At 47.8% G+C, this 18,167-nt stretch overlaps 1 protein-coding gene across 3 annotated transcripts in view; it reads right to left on the minus strand.

Annotated features, from left to right (window-relative positions):
• Positions 1 to 18,167, minus strand: part of INTS3 (integrator complex subunit 3) — a 91,020-nt gene that overhangs the window by 27,789 nt on the left and 45,064 nt on the right. For 2 of the 3 annotated variants that reach the window (XM_082202094.1, XM_082202096.1), the window contains 9 exons: positions 15,767 to 15,854; positions 14,317 to 14,396; positions 12,987 to 13,078; positions 11,829 to 11,935; positions 10,377 to 10,499; positions 8,041 to 8,170; positions 3,982 to 4,036; positions 2,910 to 3,013; positions 1,363 to 1,407 (listed from right to left, as the gene is read on the minus strand). In XM_082202094.1, coding sequence (XP_082058220.1) covers positions 1,363 to 1,407; positions 2,910 to 3,013; positions 3,982 to 4,036; positions 8,041 to 8,170; positions 10,377 to 10,499; positions 11,829 to 11,935; positions 12,987 to 13,078; positions 14,317 to 14,396; positions 15,767 to 15,854 — 824 coding nt within the window. The remainder of the gene's footprint in view (positions 1 to 1,362; positions 1,408 to 2,909; positions 3,014 to 3,981; positions 4,037 to 8,040; positions 8,171 to 10,376; positions 10,500 to 11,828; positions 11,936 to 12,986; positions 13,079 to 14,316; positions 14,397 to 15,766; positions 15,855 to 18,167) is intronic. The other variant, XM_082202095.1, reaches the window with a different exon arrangement.

The following is an 18,167-nucleotide window of genomic DNA, read 5'->3' on the forward strand; positions in this document are numbered from 1 at the left end:
GATTCCGAAGGGATATGCCATTTTGTGCCTTAAGCACTGGGGACGTCTATCCGGCAGGTTTCACACCCAGACCCTTGCACTCTCGCACCCAGGGCCCTTACAACAGAAAACAACTACGGTGTGCTACAGCCATGCTCCATCGGGGGGCTACTCTCTCCATCAGGCTGCAGAAATGGGAGAGAAGGGAAGCAGGGCTGCTCCATCAGCTCTGCTGTCTGGGCTTTCTCTCCCATAGCTGTCGCTTGCCAGCAGCTAGTAGGAAGAACAGCAAGCCATGGTACTCTTGAAGAACAGCTAGCCACGGTACTCTTGAAGAACAGCTAGCCACGGTACTCTTGAAGAACAGCTAGCCATGGTACTCTTGAAGAACAGCAAGCCATGGTACTCTTGAAGAACAGCTAGCCATGGTATTCTTGAAGAACAGCTAGCCACGGTATTCTTGAAGAACAGCTAGCCACGGTATTCTTGAAGAACAGCTAGCCATGGTACTCTTGAAGAATAGCTAGCCATGGTACTCTTGAAGAACAGCTAGCCATGGTATTCTTGAAGAACAGCTAGCCATGGTACTCTTGAAGAACAGCTAGCCATGGTATTCTTGAAGAACAGCAAGCCATGGTACTCTTGAAGAACAGCTAGCCACGGTATTCTTCAAGAACAGCTAGCCATGGTATTCTTCAAGAACAGCTAGCCATGGTATTCTTGAAGAACAGCTAGCCATGGTATTCTTCAAGAACAGCTAGCCACGGTACTCTTGAAGAACAGCTAGCCATGGTATTCTTCAAGACCAGCTAGCCACGGTACTCTTGAAGAACAGCAAGCCATGGTATTCTTGAAGAACAGCTAGCCATGGTATTCTTGAAGAACAGCTAGCCATGGTATTCTTGAAGAACAGCTAGCCATGGTATTCTTGAAGAACAGCTAGCCATGGTATTCTTCAAGACCAGCTAGCCACGGTACTCTTGCATTTTTGAGATCATGGCCACAAGCAATTGGAGAAAACTCTGGTTTGTTTTTATTATTATTTAAAAAATGAAGTACTGGGGGGTGTTCAAGTCTCCCCTGGAACCCGGACTCCCCCAATCTTGGAAGCCCACCTGTACCCAGTCAAAGGGACACATGAAGAGCCCCCTGCTGGTCAGACCAAATGTCAACACCTAATCCACCCGCAGCAACCAACCAGATGAAAAGGCCGTGAAGAAGCAGCCCTTTCCTGCTGCCTGCCCTTCGGCAACTGAAATCGAGGGACATGAGAACTAAAGAAGAGCCTGGCTGCAGGATCAGGCCAAAGGCCTGTCTAGTCCCCCATCTTGGGCTCGGCGGCTTCGAAATCAGAATGGAGAGGACAGAAAGCGTGAGACTCACCTAAATATTAGGTAAAGTGGCTTCCCCACGGATTCCTCTAGAGACCTGCAGGGAAATAGAGAGGGAGCGTGTCTCAGGAGAAATAGGCACACCAGGTCAACCACAGCCAGTGTGGTGTAGTGGTTAGAGCGTCAGACTAGGACCTGGGGGAGACCAGGGTTCAAATCCCCGCTCCATAAGAAGAGTTATGGAAGATTACTTCAATACAGTGGTGCCCCGCAAGACGAATGCCTCGCAAGACGAAAAACTCGCTAGACGCAAGGATTTTTCGTTTTTTGAGGTGCTTCGCAAGATGAATTTCCCTATGGGCTTGCTTCGCGAGACGTTTCGTCTTGCGAGTTCTTGCGAGTTTGTTTCCTTTTTCTTAAAGCCGCTAAGCCGTTAATAGCCGCTAAGCCGCTAATAGCCGTGCTTCGCAAGACGAAAAAACCGCAAGACGAAGAGACTCGCGGAACGGATTAATTTCGTCTTGCGAGGCACCACTGTATATGATTAGAGCAGCGAGATTGTTACATACATAAAAATGGAAAGATACAGCCCTACCGACTATGGAGGAATGATAAAATTATTGGACTTTGCTGACTGAGATGGCAAATTTAACATGTTTAATCAGAGAAAAATAATTACGGACATTTATTAAGGATTGGAAACGTATTATGGACTTTTTGTGTGAAAGAGAAAATGAACTTGTAATAACTGGATTTGAAGAGTGAAAAAATATTGGTTTGTAGAAAACAAAACAGTTGGATGCCAAGTTGAGTGAATACTTTGAACAGGTTATTATATTTAGCTGACAGGGAATCAGAAGCCTTGTCACCTTTTTCTTCCCTCCCCTTTCCCACCCCTTTATATTTCATTTTCATTTTCTTTCTTCTGTTTCTCTTCTTCCTTCTTCCTTCTCTCTGCTCCTGTTTCTTTTTAATAAGATTTTAAAAATATTTCTTTTAATCTGGTATTGGGTATAAACTTTTGCATGTCTTTTTGATGAGTATCAATAAAAATAAAATGTTAATAATAATAATAATAATAATAATAATAATAATAATAATAATAATAATAATACTGGCCTCAGAACAGCCGAGCTGCTGGAGTCAATGGCCAGCCAGGTACCTCTACGATGTCCATAGGCAAAATGTGAAGGCCAGAACCCTCCCTCACCGTTACTCATGAGAAATCTAGAAAATCTCAGCTGCTGGATCAGGCCAGTGGCCAACCAGATACCCCACAATGAGAAGTCCCCAGGTGCAATTTGGTCCATGCCTGGGCTGGGTCCTTCAGGAATTCCTTTGCATTCTTGCAGAACAGAAGGACCAGCTAGAACAACCGAAGGTCAGACCTCACCTGGAGTACTGTGTCCAGTTCTGGGCACCACAGTTCAAGAAGGACACTGACAAACTGGAACGTGTCCAGAGGAGGGCAACCAAAATGGTCAAAGGCCTGGAAACGATGCCTTATGAGGAACGGCTAAGGGAGCTGGGCATGTTTAGCCTGGAGAAGAGGAGGTTAAGGGGTGATACTGTCCCCCCCCCTTTCCCCAAACTGCTTACTCTTCTGTGATTTCTTCCGGCAGGACCTCTCCGCGGAAGTGAACTTTGAAGAGCTCCTGCAAGCAGGAAGCGAGGACCGACAGCTGCTCCTGGTCGAAATCCTCCTGTGCGGAAGAGGAAAACAGAACGACGCGAAGTTTGGCAACAGGCCGGGGCACTGCCACCGTCCCCACCGTGATGCCTGTCCAGACTGGGTGGGGGATGGTGGTGGCGGCGGCAGCAGTCAGGTGTCAATAAAGCCAAGCCCAATATTGGGATGAGGAGCCGTTTCGCTGCCGGCGCTCAGGGTGGATGGGGTGCCATCAGAAAATGTTGCAGGCACGCTTTAGAATAGCAACCAGTCCCATTCTGCTAATTTAGAGACTGAATACACCCATCCCCCCTGCAAAGGATCCTGGGAACTCGCCCCTCTCACAGCTCCCATTCCTACCTACCACCCTTAAACTACAGTATCCCAGGAGGGGAGGAGGCATAAATGGGCTTTAAATGCATGGTGTGTACACCAGGTCAGGCCAGACATTTGAGGAGCCATACATACCACTCTCGACAGCTGGAATCCTTCCCCGCCAAAAATCCCAGGGTCTGTTGTTTGTTAAGAGTTGTTAGGAGACCCCTATCCCCCTCACAGAGCCGCAATTCCCAGCATGACTTAACAGTTAATCCCTCTTCCCAGGGAACTCTGGGAATTGTAGTTCTGGGAGAGGAATGGGGTGGCCTCCTAGCAACTTTCAGCACCCTTAATGAGCTACAGCTCCCAGGATTCTTTGCAGGGGAAGACGTGCCTGTTTAAAGCGGTATAGCGCTTTAAATGTGCCGTGCGAACACGGCCCTTGTCTCCTTTCTTCCGACAGCAGAGAGAAAACTTCACCGCAGTGTGGCTGCCAGGAACCTCCCCTGGCAATTCCTGAGCCGAACTAGTGACTGGAGGGGCGGATGCCACCGGCCTTATTAAGGGCACCCACCTAGCATTTGTCACTCCCTACGTGGGTCCCTCCAGGAGCAACCCCCCCACCCCCACCCAATGTTCCTCCTGCCTCCTTCTGCCACTTTCCGAGAGGAAGGGAGCTGTTACCTCCAGGACTTGGTCCACGATTTCCTGCATGACCTCACACTGAGCTTCTGTGTCGCTGCAGGCCGAGAAAAGAAGAGGAAATCCACGTTAAAGGAGAGAGGGTGAGAGATAGCAAGGGAGATGAAAGCACTGGGGCTCTGTACGCCAAGCGAGCTCGGAGCACACTGAGAGCATCTTCAGTCGGCGTAAGCAACACCCAGCAAAACAGACGCAGAAAGCTGCCCAGCTTTTAACACCTTCCACCAAAATAAGATCTAATAACCTGGGCACGAGAAAAGCTTGGTTGCTGGATCAGGCCACAGGGCCCTTCTAGTCCAGTATCCTGTTCTCGCAGAGGCCAGACGGGAAGCAGGAGCTGGGAGTGCAACAGGAGTTCTCTCCCCGCTTGTGGTTCTCAGGAGCTGATAGGGAAAGGAGGGGAAAGGCGGCTGCGTCGGCTAGAAGCCATTTGCAGCCTCCATGAGTTTTCCTAATCCTCCTTTAAAAGCCATCCAAGTTGTTACTGGCTCCGCTTTGGAGGCCCATCATCGCTGAGAGACATGTTCGTGAGCAAGTGGAGGTCTCGAGCCAGCAGCCTTGGCCCCACTTGCTGGCAGCCCAGCTCCCACACGTTGGCAGACGCCTCCCCGCGTTTTGGACCCGAAACGCTAGGTGTGAGACGTGGGCAGGAAGGGGATTGGATTGAGAAGTAAACCTCTGCTTAGGTTTCGCCTGTCCTGCACATTCTTCTCTGTCGCAGTTGCAGGTGCCAGAGGCAGCGATGCCTCCGAACATAGGCTGCTCCCCGTTTATGTGCACCACTTCTGCACTGCCGGGAACCCGGGAGCAGATCCTGGAAATGCGGAGCACCCTGGAGAGTCCTCCTGGCTCGCAAGCAGACCCTCACCAGAGCCCAGAGAGGACGTCCTGTTTGGGATTTTGGGAGGGTCGCCTCCCAAGCTGGTGGCACAGCAGGGATTTCCTGAGGCCTGCCAACTAACAGATGATGTGCTCGTCTTACATCAGCCAGAGAGCATGGTGTGTGGAGAGTCCCAGGGGCCTGACAGAGCGGCTTTGAGGGCCGCATCTGGGTCCTGGGCCTGAGATTCTCCACCCCCGCTATAAATGCTCATCTAAGTACAGTGGTACCTCGGGTTACAGACGCTTCAGGTTACAGACTCCGCTAACCCAGAAATAGTGCTTCAGGTTAAGAACTTTGCTTCAGGATGAGAACAGAAATTACGTGGCGGCGGTGCAGCGGCAGCAGGAGGCCCCATTAGCTAAAGTGGTACTTCAGATTAAGAACAGTTTCAGGTTAAGAACGGACCTTCGGAACGAATTAAGTACGTAACCAGAAGTACCACTCTATAATACATATTTGTACTCATTTTAATATTTCTTCATGGTTTTTTTTGGTTGTTGTTCATACAGTGGTACCTCGGTTGTCAAATGTAATCTGTTCCGGAAGACCATTTGACTTCCGAAACGTTCAACAACCGGGGCTCAAAGGGCGGTCAACAAAGTCAGTGGAGAAAAAGAGGGGAAAAACCACACAGCAGAGGCCGTCCGACTTCCAAGGCGCATTCGAGAACGGAAGCAATTACTTCCGAGTTTTCAGCGTTCGGGTTTCAAAACATTTGGGTTCCGAGACACTCGGAAACCGAGCTACCGCTGGGTATTGTTGCACGCTGCACTGACATTTTTTATTGTTGTTTATTTTAAAGTAATCATTTTATCGTGACATTTTTTTTGTATGGGATAAGGTTATCAGGCGCATCTGTTTTGTCGTTTTCTTCAGCTTGTAAACCGGCTCGTGAGCAGCAATATAGAAAGGTGGCATACAAATTAAAAGTGAAATGAAACGAAATCGAAGAACAGGATGAGAGAAGGATAAATCCTGCCCTAACCCCCGCTGAAAAAATGAACACCGCAGCAGAATCACACAAAGCTACGATCCAGCAAGAAGGGCCAAATGCCAGGGGAAAACAGGAATGCCTGAGCCAGGCACCCAAAGCCCTGTAATGATGTTGCCAGGCATATTTCCTTGGAGGGAGCATTAAAGAGTAAAGTTTCCAGCAATTGCGCCTGTAAGGGTAGCCTCAAGAGCGCGTGGGCAAGGTGATCTCATATGCAGGAAGTTGCCCACACACTTTAAAAGCTCCTCTGTGCAGCCATAAAGGAGGCAACACTTATAATTTATTTTTTAATACGAAAGCCAAAAGCCTCGAAGATAGACTGCATCACCAGCAGCGCCAGGGGCCAGGCGAAACTGTCCCACCTGCCACACAGAGACGAACAGAGGACTAATTATATTGTACCTTAATGTGGATTTTAATTGCAACCAGTTTGGGCTAAAAAGCAAGGGCGTAAATGCAACTGGTGGGAGCCAGGATTAAAAGCAGACGCACTGGAATCCATGGGACCTCTCTGTCTTCACTTGAAGCCTCGTCATTTGCAATGGGTCTGACGCTAATCAAGACCAGCAGTCAAGCAACGGGTCTCTCGAACCAGAGATCCCAGAGGGGCGGGGGAGTTTTGCTATCCCAAAAATTCTGAGGAGTGAAATTATCTCTACGGGAATCACGCAGCAGCATGGAGAGACTGGCAAATGGCAGGGATCTGGCCCAACGTCTCCCTGCAAGCAGCCAAGTCTCTCCCCGCCCCCCCCGCCCCGCCCCTTTGCCATGGGTCTCCTTCCTCCCACCCAGCCATAAAGGAAGGGGGGGGGACCCAAAAAACACAAATATGCATCCTGCAGACTCTGCGGAAAACAAACCTATTAAATGCACTTAGTCATGACATGCAAAATTAATGGCGAGTGCAGGGCCAAAGGCCGCCTGCTCCAAAATCCCAGCTGTGAGCCGCCCGATTCCAAGGAGAGGGCGGCCTGATTCTGAACTCATCCTTCTTGAGCAATAGCTACGAATGGCACTCCGGGAAGGGGAAAGCTGGGAGGTCCCAGGTCTTGTGGGGAGAAGGAAGGGAAACGTGGCTGAGACAATTACACACACACACACACACACACACACACACACACACACACACAGCCTGCCTTGGTGGTCTTCGGAAAGCTGCTTCCCCGAGCAGCGAACTCCGCAGGGTTGTCGCGAGGGCAGGGGAGGAAAGGGCTGACACAGAGAGCCTGCCTTTAACGCTGACTGATGCTATGGGAGTCACAGGAACAAACAGCAGTAAAACACGCCCAGGACTGACAATAAGCTGTTTGACAGTCGAATGGTCTCCCTCGGGAGGTTGCGGAGTCTCCTTCCTTGGAGGTTTTAAAGCAGAGGTTGGGTGGCCATCTGTCATGGATGCTTTAGCTGAGATTCCTGCACTGCAGGGGGGTTGGACTAGATGACCCTCAGGGTCCCTTCCAACTCTACAATTCTGTGATTCCATCACTGGTGACTGGGAAGTCACATCAAGGCTAGAAATGGCACCCAGGAGGCCTGGCTGGAGAAGGCAGGAAAGAATGAAGCTTTTTTTTGGGGGGGGGGTTGGTGCTCTTCCTATGTAGGGAGGGCAATAAGCGTCAAAAGGAACAGGGAGGGCCAGAGAGGCACTGCAGTTTAGGGTTCAAAAATTCATGTTTTGTCACCAAATGCTCGCTCGGGAAAGTCACACGCTCTCAAAATACCATATTTTTCGCTCTATAAAACGCACTTCCCCCCTCCTAAAAAGTAAGGGGACATGTGTGTGCGTCTTATGGAGCGAATGCAGGCTGCCCAGCTATTCCTGAAGCCAGGAGAGCGAGAGGGACTGGTGCGCACCGATCCCTCTCGCTCTCCTGGCTTCAGCGATAGCCTGGGAAAGGGAACCTCAACATCCTTCATCTCCTCTGACCGCAGCCTCTGCTGCCTGCTGGGAGCTGAAGACCAGCTGCATGGGGACAGGGTCACAGAGATACCAATCACTGGGGAACGCAGGTGGGCTTCCCACTGAGAGATCTGGTCAGCGACATCGAGAGCAGGGTGCTGGGCTGGATGGGCTGCTGGCCGGATCCAGCGGACTCGTCTTCTGTTTTTGTGTGTCTGCCTTACGTAACCACATGCTCCTCAGCCCCACAGCCTCTGTACTGACCTCCCCTTCTGCAGCACGAGGACTTTGTCCTTGAGGGTCTCGTCCAACTGGTCCAGGAAAGGGGTGATGTCCACCGGCTCTTCTACAATGGCCTCTTTGATCGGGTGGAACCGGAACTCCCGCTTTTTCCCTGCGAGGGAGGGAGGAACACCAAGCCGGGTTCAGAGATGAAGCCACAGAAATGCACATGAGAAATGTTAAGCCTCGCTTAATCAGAAAGGCGGATTCCGCAAGGAGATTTGCTTGCGGGGTTCCCAGAGGTTGGCACCCATGGCAACAGGATGCTGGACCAGGTAAGTGTTTGGCCTGATCCCACAGCCAGACTCTACTGACGCACGTATCCTGCCTCCCTGCATATCCAAGGAGTCGAACCCCAAACATGGAATGCCCTCATTCTGTCAGTGGGTAGCAGGAGAACACATTCAAAAGGAAGCCAGGCATTCTCAATGTTTTGGGCTTAGATCTTGGTCTTCAGCTCTTGCTGGTACAACAACCCCTCCCCACATATGTGGGGCCGGACTTGAAAGGCATGAAAGACCTCTCAGGTTGGGTTGGATTGAAGTTAAGTGGTTTCTAGCTGTAATGGTATAAAAGAATATGAAAAAATTGGATTTTTAACAGGTAAAAATTTAATGTTATAATATATTAAGATTAAAGATCAGGATAAAAAAAGGAGGGAAAGGAATTGCTGAACTAATAAATTGAACTGGAATACAAAAAAGGGAGGTATGAGGAGGTCTGGGAAACAAGCAAATGAAAGATAAGTGACAAAAAGGTGGAATTGTCTTTAACTGTTTTTTATTTTGTATTCTTTCTTTTTTTCTTTTTCATTATGTAATATTGTGAAAACTTTAATAAATATTTATTAAAAAAAAAGAAAGGCATGAAAGACCTCTCAAAAACCGTAGACAAGGGTCACCAAGCAAGCCAGCACAAAATATGAGTGAGCAAACCACTCAACCAGGTTTGTCCTCTTTAGCCATGGTTATGTGTTTCTTTCTGAACACCTAAACCACGGTTAAGGGGTGGACGAAAGCCATGCTCTCACGTGGCTTTGGCCTACGCCCTGGTTTGTGTTAAGCATGGTTGAGTGTTGCGCCGAGCAAACCATGGTTGAGATAAGGCTTCTTTCCCCCTCTCTCTCTGCCCTAAACATGCCTGCTGGGGAACAGGCGTGGTTTGGAATCTTAAACCAGGGATTCACTCAATATTTAGGATAAGACCCAAACTATAGTTTGCTGTATATTGTCTCTCTGCTTATTTAACTTATATGCAGAATTCATCATGCGAAAGGCTGGGCTGGATGAATCCCTAGCCGGAATTAAGACTGCCGGAAGAAATATCAACAACCTCAGATATGCAGATGACACAACCTTGATGGCAGAAAGTGAGGAGGAATTAAAGAACCTTTTAATGAGGGTGAAAGAGGAGAGCACAAAATATGGTCTGAAGCTCAACATCAAAAAAAACAAAGATCATGGCCACTGGTCCCATCACCTCCTGGCAAATAGAAGGAGAAGAAATGGAGGCAGTGAGAGATTTTACTTTCTTGGGCTCCATGATCACTGCAGATGGTGACAGCAGTCACGAAATTAAAAGACACCTGCTTCTTTGGAGAAAAGCAATGACAAACCTAGACAGCATCTTAAAAAGCAGAGACATCACCTTGCCAACAAAGGTCCTTATACTTAAAGCTATGGTTTTCCCAGCAGTGATGTATGGAAGTGAGAGCTGGACCATAAAGAAGGCTGATTGCCGAAGAATTGATGCTTTTGAATTATGGTGCTCTTGACTCTTGGAGGAGACTCTTGGGAGTCCCATGGACTGCAAGAAGATCAGACCTCTCCATTCTGAAGGAAATCAGTCCTGAGTGCTCTCTGGAAGGACAGATCCTGAAGCTGAGGCTCCAATACTTTGACCACCTCATGAGAAGACTCCCTGGAAAAGACCCTGATGTTGGGAAAGATGGAGGGCGCAAGGAGAAGGGGACGACAGAGGACGAGATGGTTGGACAGTGTTCTCGAAGCTACGAACATGAGTCTGACCAAACTGCGGGAGGCGGTGGAAGACAGGAGTGCCTGGCGTGTTCTGGTCCACAAAGAGTTGGACACAACTAAACGACTAAGCAACAACAACAATAGTTTGCAGAAACCACTGTTGCTGTTGTTATTGTGTTTGCCCAGGGCCACAGTTGGCTGGAAACAGACTCCTTGAAAAACAAGACTGTGTGTGAGCATGGTGGCTTCTCCTCTCACAACCCTGTTGCGTCTACAAGAACCTTTCCACATGGAAAGGTTGTGGGGACGCACAGCAACTTTTGCGGAAAACTTCCTCACCTTTGCTGTTCAAGTCCTCTTCGTCGTCGCTGAAGGCGGCCTCTGCGTTGTCGTAGCAACTGTCATCTTTGTCGGACATGTGATTGTCCATCTCCATGGAAACCGGCTCCTCAATTTTCACTGCTAAGAGGAACAGAAAGAGAAGTGGCTGGCAGCGGGGCAAGGAATGCTGGCTTCCCAGAAGCTGTTTTGTCCTGTTCCACGCTGCAAGGCTTTGGTTTAGTGGTAGAGCGTCTGCTTTGCACACAGAAGGTCCCGGGTTCAATACCCGGCATCTCCAGGAAGGACTAGGAATTATCCCGCCCAAATTCCCGGAGAGCTGCTGCCGGTCAGTGAAGACAGTATGAGCTAGAATGGACCAAATGCCAGACCAGGTATAAGTCAGCTTCTCCTATGGAAAGCTGCCCTTCCCAGCCCCGACTTCAATGCAATCTTCAGAGGCACTTGCCCAATCCTGAGCCATACCACTGCTCCACCTAGTCCAGTGCTGTCTACTCAGGCTGGCAGCAGCCCTCCAAGATTGTGCATCAAATGAAACAGGGAACCTAGACCGCAAAGAACAGGTGCCATGGATCTATTTGTTCTGTCCTTAAGCTGCCCCCAACTCTCAGCTGTTTGGAAGGCTTCACCCTTCATCAGGAATCGGGACACCCCTGGACGGCTTTCCCTCACACCCATGGGTGTTGTAAGCAGCACGACCCAGGATTAAATGGCTTGTATTGTCGTGTGAATCCAGAACGTGGTTGGCCAAATAAGGAAGCTGTAAGCCAGAAATAAACTGAGGTTTGTTCTTGGCCTATTCCTGGGCTACTGCTCTGGGCTCACCACAAGACCACAAGTGAGGTGGGAGAGATGTTGATAGCTAAGCCACAGTTTTAAAACAGACTATGGGTTAGTGCATGGGTAGGCAAACTAAGGCCCGAGGGCCGGATCCGGCCCAATCGCCTTCCAAATCCAGCCCACAGACGGTCCAGGAATCAGCATGTTTTTACATGAGTAGAATGTGTCCTTTTATTTAAAATGCATCTCTGGGTTATTTGTGGGGCATAGGAATTCGTTCATTTTTTTCCCCCTTCAAAATATGGTCCGGCCCCCCACAAGGTCTGAGGGACAGTGGACCGGCCCCCTGTTGAAAAAGTTCACTGACCCCTGGGTTAGTGCAACATGGTTTTGCTTCAACAGAGCTGCACAGCTCCTGCCCGGAACTTTCAGCCCCGACATCTAATACGTGATCCCTGATTGGCCGGGGAACTCAACTCCTACCGGATACTGCTGGACTACAACTCCCATCATCCCCCAGACATTGGGCATGCCGGCTGTTGGCAGTCGGGCTCTGCATCCCTGACGGACTGCCTTTCTTAGTAATTCCTTAGGGTGCTGATAGGCTATGCTGAGGCAGCCCTGAAGGTGTCATATAATCCAACCCCCTCCACCCATCTGCCTCGATTCTACCTTCGACGGGAGGCGAAGGGGAACTGCAGAACTCTGGAAATTTCTCTCTCAGCATGGCCCGGAGTTCTTTATCCAGCTTTGGGTTGTCAAAAAGAGGAGCCAGGTGCCTGCAAAAAGCGGAGGGTGATGTTGGTGAAGAAACAGGCAATGCTTTATTTATTACGTTCATATCCCACCTCTCCACCCAAAGGAGCCCAGGAATCAGGTTGGATAAAAATCAACAATTTTATTTTTTTTAAACCAAAAAATCAGATTTTATTTAAATAATTTTTTTAAAATTTAAATTGGATATTTAAAATAAAATGCTTTTGGAGGGAAAAAAATCTTTCTAAAGATAGTTTTCTATTTAAGTTACATTATAGCCCAGAGGCTATTCATCAGGAAATAAGGATTTGTTTTTCAGGTGTGCTGAAACTTCGTCTAAGTTGCGGTTCTTTTTTAAAAAAAGTTTAACCACATCAGTTAACAAACATGGATACATATACTATAATGTTATTGTTTTAGTTAAATAAATTGTTTAAATTGTTATTAAGGAAATGATTGTTTTCCTCCTTCCAATGAAGTACAGCAGAAAGTGGTCCAAATATAAACAGTTAACTTATTAAACCTCACAATAATTTCATAATTATCTATGTATTTCTAATAGTATTACCAAATCAGTAATTTTTGATAGAACTGTAGAAACTACTCTGGAAAAAGGAAACCTTCATCTGGTTGTAAATATTAAGATTATACCAGCAGGAATGTCTTTCGGTAAAAAAAATAATGATTTAAATCAAGTCTTACTGACTAGTGATTTAAATCAGTTTGATTGAAATCAAATCCACCCTGCCAGAAATAAACGCAGTAAAACATTAGAATTATGGAACCGAAATGGACCACAGGGGTCGTCAAGTCCAATCCGCTATGACTCAGGAATATTTTGCCCAACGTGGGGCTCGAACACACAGCCCCCAAGATTAGGAATCTCACGCTCTGCCAACTGAGCTATCCACAGGGGCTAATTAAATTAGGCAGGGAGCAGTTGGAACCCTGGCCCACTGGAAACCTAAGGTTCCTTGCTGACAGAGGCAGTCTGCCTCTAGAGGGAACTGGTGGCTTGAGGACTGGCGGGGAGGTCGGGGACTCAATAGCTCGGGAAATTGGCCATCTCCTTACGCCAGGACTCGCTTCTCCACGATGTGGGTGAGGGAGTTGAAGACTCCTTGCCGCACATGGGCCTCCAACGCGGGGTAAAAATTAGGAATGATCTGAAAAGAAGGAGAGAGGAATTTCATTTTATTTATGAGATTTTTTTACAAGCTCCCCAATAGAGAACGTATGAAGAACCCAGGCCAGGGGCCGAACTCGTCCAGTATCCTGTTCTCACGATGGCCAACCAGATGAGAGACCGTCATGCAGGAACCTGAGCATAAGACCACCTCTCTCCTTGGATTTCCAGCTGCTGCTATTTCAAAAGCATCACTCCCTCTGACCACAGAGGCAGAGCATAGCTATCATGGCTATCAGTCATTGATTGGCTAGACTGGTGACTGGGAGCGGCCGCCGAGACCACATAACACCGGTCTTGAAAGACCTACACTGGCTCCCAGTACGTTTCCGAGCACAATTCAAAGTGTTGGTGCTGACCTTTCAAGCCCTAAACGGCCTCGGCCCAGTAGACCTGAAGGAGCGTCTCCACCCCCATCGTTCTACCTGGACGCTGAGGTCCAGAGCCGAGGGCCTTCTGGCGGTTCCCTCACTGCGAGAAGCCAAGTTACAGGGAACCAGGCAGAGGGCCTTCTCGGTAGTGGCCCCCGCCCTGCGGAACGCCCTCCCATCAGATGTCAAGGAAATAAACAACTATCTGACTTTTAGAAGACATCTGAAGGCAGCCCTGTATCAGGAAGCTTTTAATGTCTGATGTTTTGCTGCACTTTTTATATTCTGTTGGAAGTTGCCCAGAGTGGCTGGGGCAACCCAGTCAGATGGACGGAATAGCAACAATAATAAATTTATATGCCACCCGTCTGGCTGCCTTCAGATGTCTTCTCAAAGTCGTATAGTTATTTATCTCCTTGATATCTGAAGGGAGGGTGTTCCGCAGGGAGGGCACCACTACCGAGAAGGCCCTCTGCCTGGTTCCCTGTAACTTGGCCTCTCGCAGTGAGGGAACCGCCAGAAGGCCCTCGGCGCTGGACCTCAGTGTCCGAGATGAATATTAGGACAGGATAAAATAGAAGCATCATCAGCAAAAGAGAAAATATATAATGGAGACACACTGGGCGCCTCTGTGGGTGCTTTAATGGGGGACCTGTGGCCTGCCAGGTGTTGCTGGACTACAACTCCCATCACCCCTGACCATTCGCCATGCTGGCTGGGGCTGATGGGAAATGTAGTCCAATCGGGAGGTCACCGCTTTACTAGGGTTCTGACTTTGAAATGGGGCCAAGGGTGGACCACACATCGCCTCGACTACCGTCAGATGCCCTGGGGTGGGGTGGCTTACCCGACACATGAAGTCCAGCAGAGTGGCGGTGATGGCCGGGTGAGGTTTCATGGAATGGTGCATGACCAAGATGGCAGGCTCTGCAAAGGAAAAGAACAGCCGGCGTTACATCTGAGGAGTCAAATATAAAGGCTTAATTCTTTTCCGAACAACGCTGCCTGTATTAGAAGCACCAAGGGCCAGCGGTTTTGCTCACGTCAATATTTAGGGCACAGGGTAGACATAATCAGTTTCAACATAGAATGAAAATAGTGAACTAGATAAGCAAGTACAGTGGTGCCTCGCAAGACGAAAAGAATCCGTTCTGTGATTCTCTTTGTCTAGCGGTTTTTTTGTCTTGCGAAGCAAGCCCATTGATGGATTAGAGGATTAGCGCTATTAGCGGCTTATCTGCTGATCGGATCAGCTGATAAGTGGCTTAGCGGCTTAGAAAAAGGGGGGGAGGGGAAAAAACCAGCAGGAACTCACAAGACATTTTCGTCTTGCGAAGCAAGCCCATAGGAGATTTGTTTTGCAAAGCACCTCCAAAACTGAAAACTCTTTTGTCTAGCGAGTTTTCCGTCTTGCGAGGCACCACTGTACCATACTTTTCCGTGTATAAGACGCCCCCCCCCAATAAGACCCCTATTTTGGGGGGGACTCAAAATTAAGAAAATGTGGGGAGATTGCCCAGAGTTGTTGAACTTTTTTTGGGGGGGGATCACTCACCCGCCTGCCCAATACTGCTACTAGAACATGTAGCAGAAGCCAAAAATCGTCTGCCCGCTCACCGCCAGCAGCCGCCAATCGCAGCCGCCAATCACAAGAAAATCCACCACTCACAATCTCCTACTCGCAGCAACAACCAATCACCCGTCCCCACTCTGAAATATCCATGTATAAGACAACCTCAATTTTTGAACATTATTTTCGTCTTATACACAGAAAATTATAGTATATGCCCTTCCCGGAGCTACAATTCCCAGAGCGGCTTAACAATCAAACCCTCTTCCCAGGTAACTCTGGGAACTGTAGGGGAACGGGGCGCATGTCTGCTACCAATACTCAGCACCCTTAAACTACAATTCCCAGGATTCTTTGCAGGGGGAGGGAGTCATGGTTTTAACATGGTACCACAGTGTTTGAAATGCACAGGGCAGATGGGATGGGGGTCGTGTTTGGCTTTTTAAGCTGTTTTGGGTGGCTTCCTGCGGAAAAAAGAGACAAATACCTAATAATAAAATAATAATAATGAAAATAATAGCTGTTTTTAATGATGATGATGATATTGATAATTTAGAGAAGGTGAAAACATTTGCTACGCATCCCTTGGACGCCACTTGAAGCAACCTTTCCGTTCTAGATTGGGCTGGAAAGAGGCAGGAACCTAGTTGTGTGAGACAGGAGAAGGGACGCAGCCAGCCCCAAGGAAGCAAGGAAGGGAGGAAGGAAGGAAGGGGCTTCTCCGTACCGATGTTCATGATGCTGTCCTTCTCGGGGTTGAAGAAAAGCCAGTCGTAGAACAAGGCCAGCTTTGCGTTAGATGCCGCTACGTTGGACTGGAAGGGGTGGAAAAGAGAGACTATGAAGACAACTGCAACACCTGTTTCCTCTGAGCCTGTCAGATCAGCTGCACAGTGTGGAGGGCCTGAGGGAGCAATCCTGGGTCCCAGAGATCAAATTCCCCCTTGTGGCCAGCCAAGAGAGGCTGCAGAGATAGGCGGTTAGTTCTTTTGTTCCCCCTTTCAGATTTTTATATTCACATTATTTCCATACACTCCAAACATTTTTCGTATATACAGGACTGGGATTATACAAACCCCTTGCGCTTCCCCCTGCCCCCCCCCCCCCGGTTTCCATATTTTACCCTCTTTTCTTGCATATACAGTGGTACCTTAGTTTATGAACAGCTTAGTTTGTGAACAACTTGGATTAAGAACGCTGCAAACCCGGAAGTAGGTGTTTTGGTTTGTGAACTTTGCCTTGGAAGCAGAACATGTTGAGTGTGTTCCATTTGTAAATTGGGTTCCCCCGCTACTATGAGAAAGCACAGCTTGGTTGAAGAACGCTTTGGTTTAAGAACAGATTTCCGGAAGGGATTAAGTTCGTAAACCAAGGTACCACTGTAAATATATTTATCCATTCTATTTCATCTCCTTATTTACTACTTTAGATCATTTTACTTCAGAAATGTTATATCAATCCTGCTAATGTTTCTAAGTAACTACGGTGGCTTTTAAGGTATTCTACAATATTTTCCCATTCTTGATTACATTTTTTGTCATCTTTGCCATTTCGGCATAGTCCATCATTTTGGTAATCTACTCTCCCTTTTGTTGGGACCTTCTCCTCCTTCCACATCTGGGCTAAGATTCTTGCAGCTGTTGTCGCATACACAGTCTTTTTAGGTCTCTTGGGATTTCTTCTCCTGTTAAACCTAGTAAAAAGGCTTCTGGTTTTTTTTAATACAGTGGTACCTCAGGTTACATACGCTTCAGGTTACATACGCTTCAGGTTACACACTCCGCTAACCCAGAAATAGTGCTTCAGGTTAAGAACCTTGCTTCAGGATAAGAACAGAAATCGGGCTCCAGCGGCCCGGCGGCAGCAGGAGGCCCCATTAGCTAAAGTGGTGCTTCAGGTTAAGAACCGTTTCAGGTTAAGAACGGACCTCCAGAACGAATTAAGTACTTAACCCGAGGTACCACTGTAAACGTTATCCTAAACGGTTTTTTTCAGTTCATTATATATCATTTCCCAGAAGCCCTTTACATGACCACCACATATCCTTACATTTCCAATAAACACACAAGACGTAACCGGCTGTACTTTTGAATAAATAAGGTATACTATTCATTGTATCAGTCGTAGATTTCAACGGAAGTCTCATAAAGTTCAACGAAAAAAGCAGAAGACCCAATGGATTAGTTCATTCTCTAATCAGTTCATGCATGAGGTCCATACATGTATAAGTGTCTATTCCACCTGTCTGTTCATAGAGTCCAAAATCTACAATTGATACAATGAAAAGGATACCTTATTTATTCAAAAGTACAGCCGGTTACGTCTTGTGTGTTTATTGAGTATGTTTCACGTAACCATAGGTTTGTTGTTGTTGTTTTGCTATCCTTACATTTCCAGCATAACTTAGATGGATTTTTGTACATTTTTGCCAACTTTACGGTTAGTTATTGGAGAGGCAGGGACAATATTCGCAGACATCCCATAGGGCTTGCTTCTGTTTCAGGGTAAGCGATGCTGCTGCCTGTTTTGGGACTGCTGCAGAACAAGGATGCGCAGCCGCTTATTCACCCTTCTCCAATTGCCAGCTGGGCTAAGCCCCAGTTGCCTTGAGGAAAGCCACCAAGACGGCAGAGCCTGCGCCTCGGGAAACCACACCGGAGTTACCTTCAGAGTTTGTGAAAGTAAAAAATGTTCAAAGGACTTAATAGTTTTCATGAGTGGTGCCAAAACATGCCCCTCTCCTTTCCGGCAATGTTGGGAAAGAGGTTTACTTATTTAAAATGCCCTCGGCGAGGACACTGTGTCGCCGAGTCTGACTCAATGCCCAAGGGGAATGCATTAGGCGATGTCTGATGATGTCATCGCGTCAGGCACGGTGGCATCATGACATCACACCACACATGTTCACATGGTCTCAGACAGATCCTGGATCCTGCATTGCTTGTGCTGTCGATTTTTCATTTTTTAAAAATGTGGTTATTTCTACGGATGGTATTGTTCTAATTTATTTATTTCTCATACGTTTTATTGAAGTTTTGTTAAGCCGCTCAGAGGATCAATGGATGGGGGGAAGCGCCTGAATAGAAGAAGTAAAATAAACAACACAGGAAGGAATAAGAGTTGGAGGA

Source organism: Podarcis vaucheri (genome assembly GCF_965113315.1).
Source record: "Podarcis vaucheri genome assembly, chromosome: 16".
NCBI classification, from domain to species: Eukaryota; Metazoa; Chordata; class Lepidosauria; order Squamata; family Lacertidae; genus Podarcis; species Podarcis vaucheri.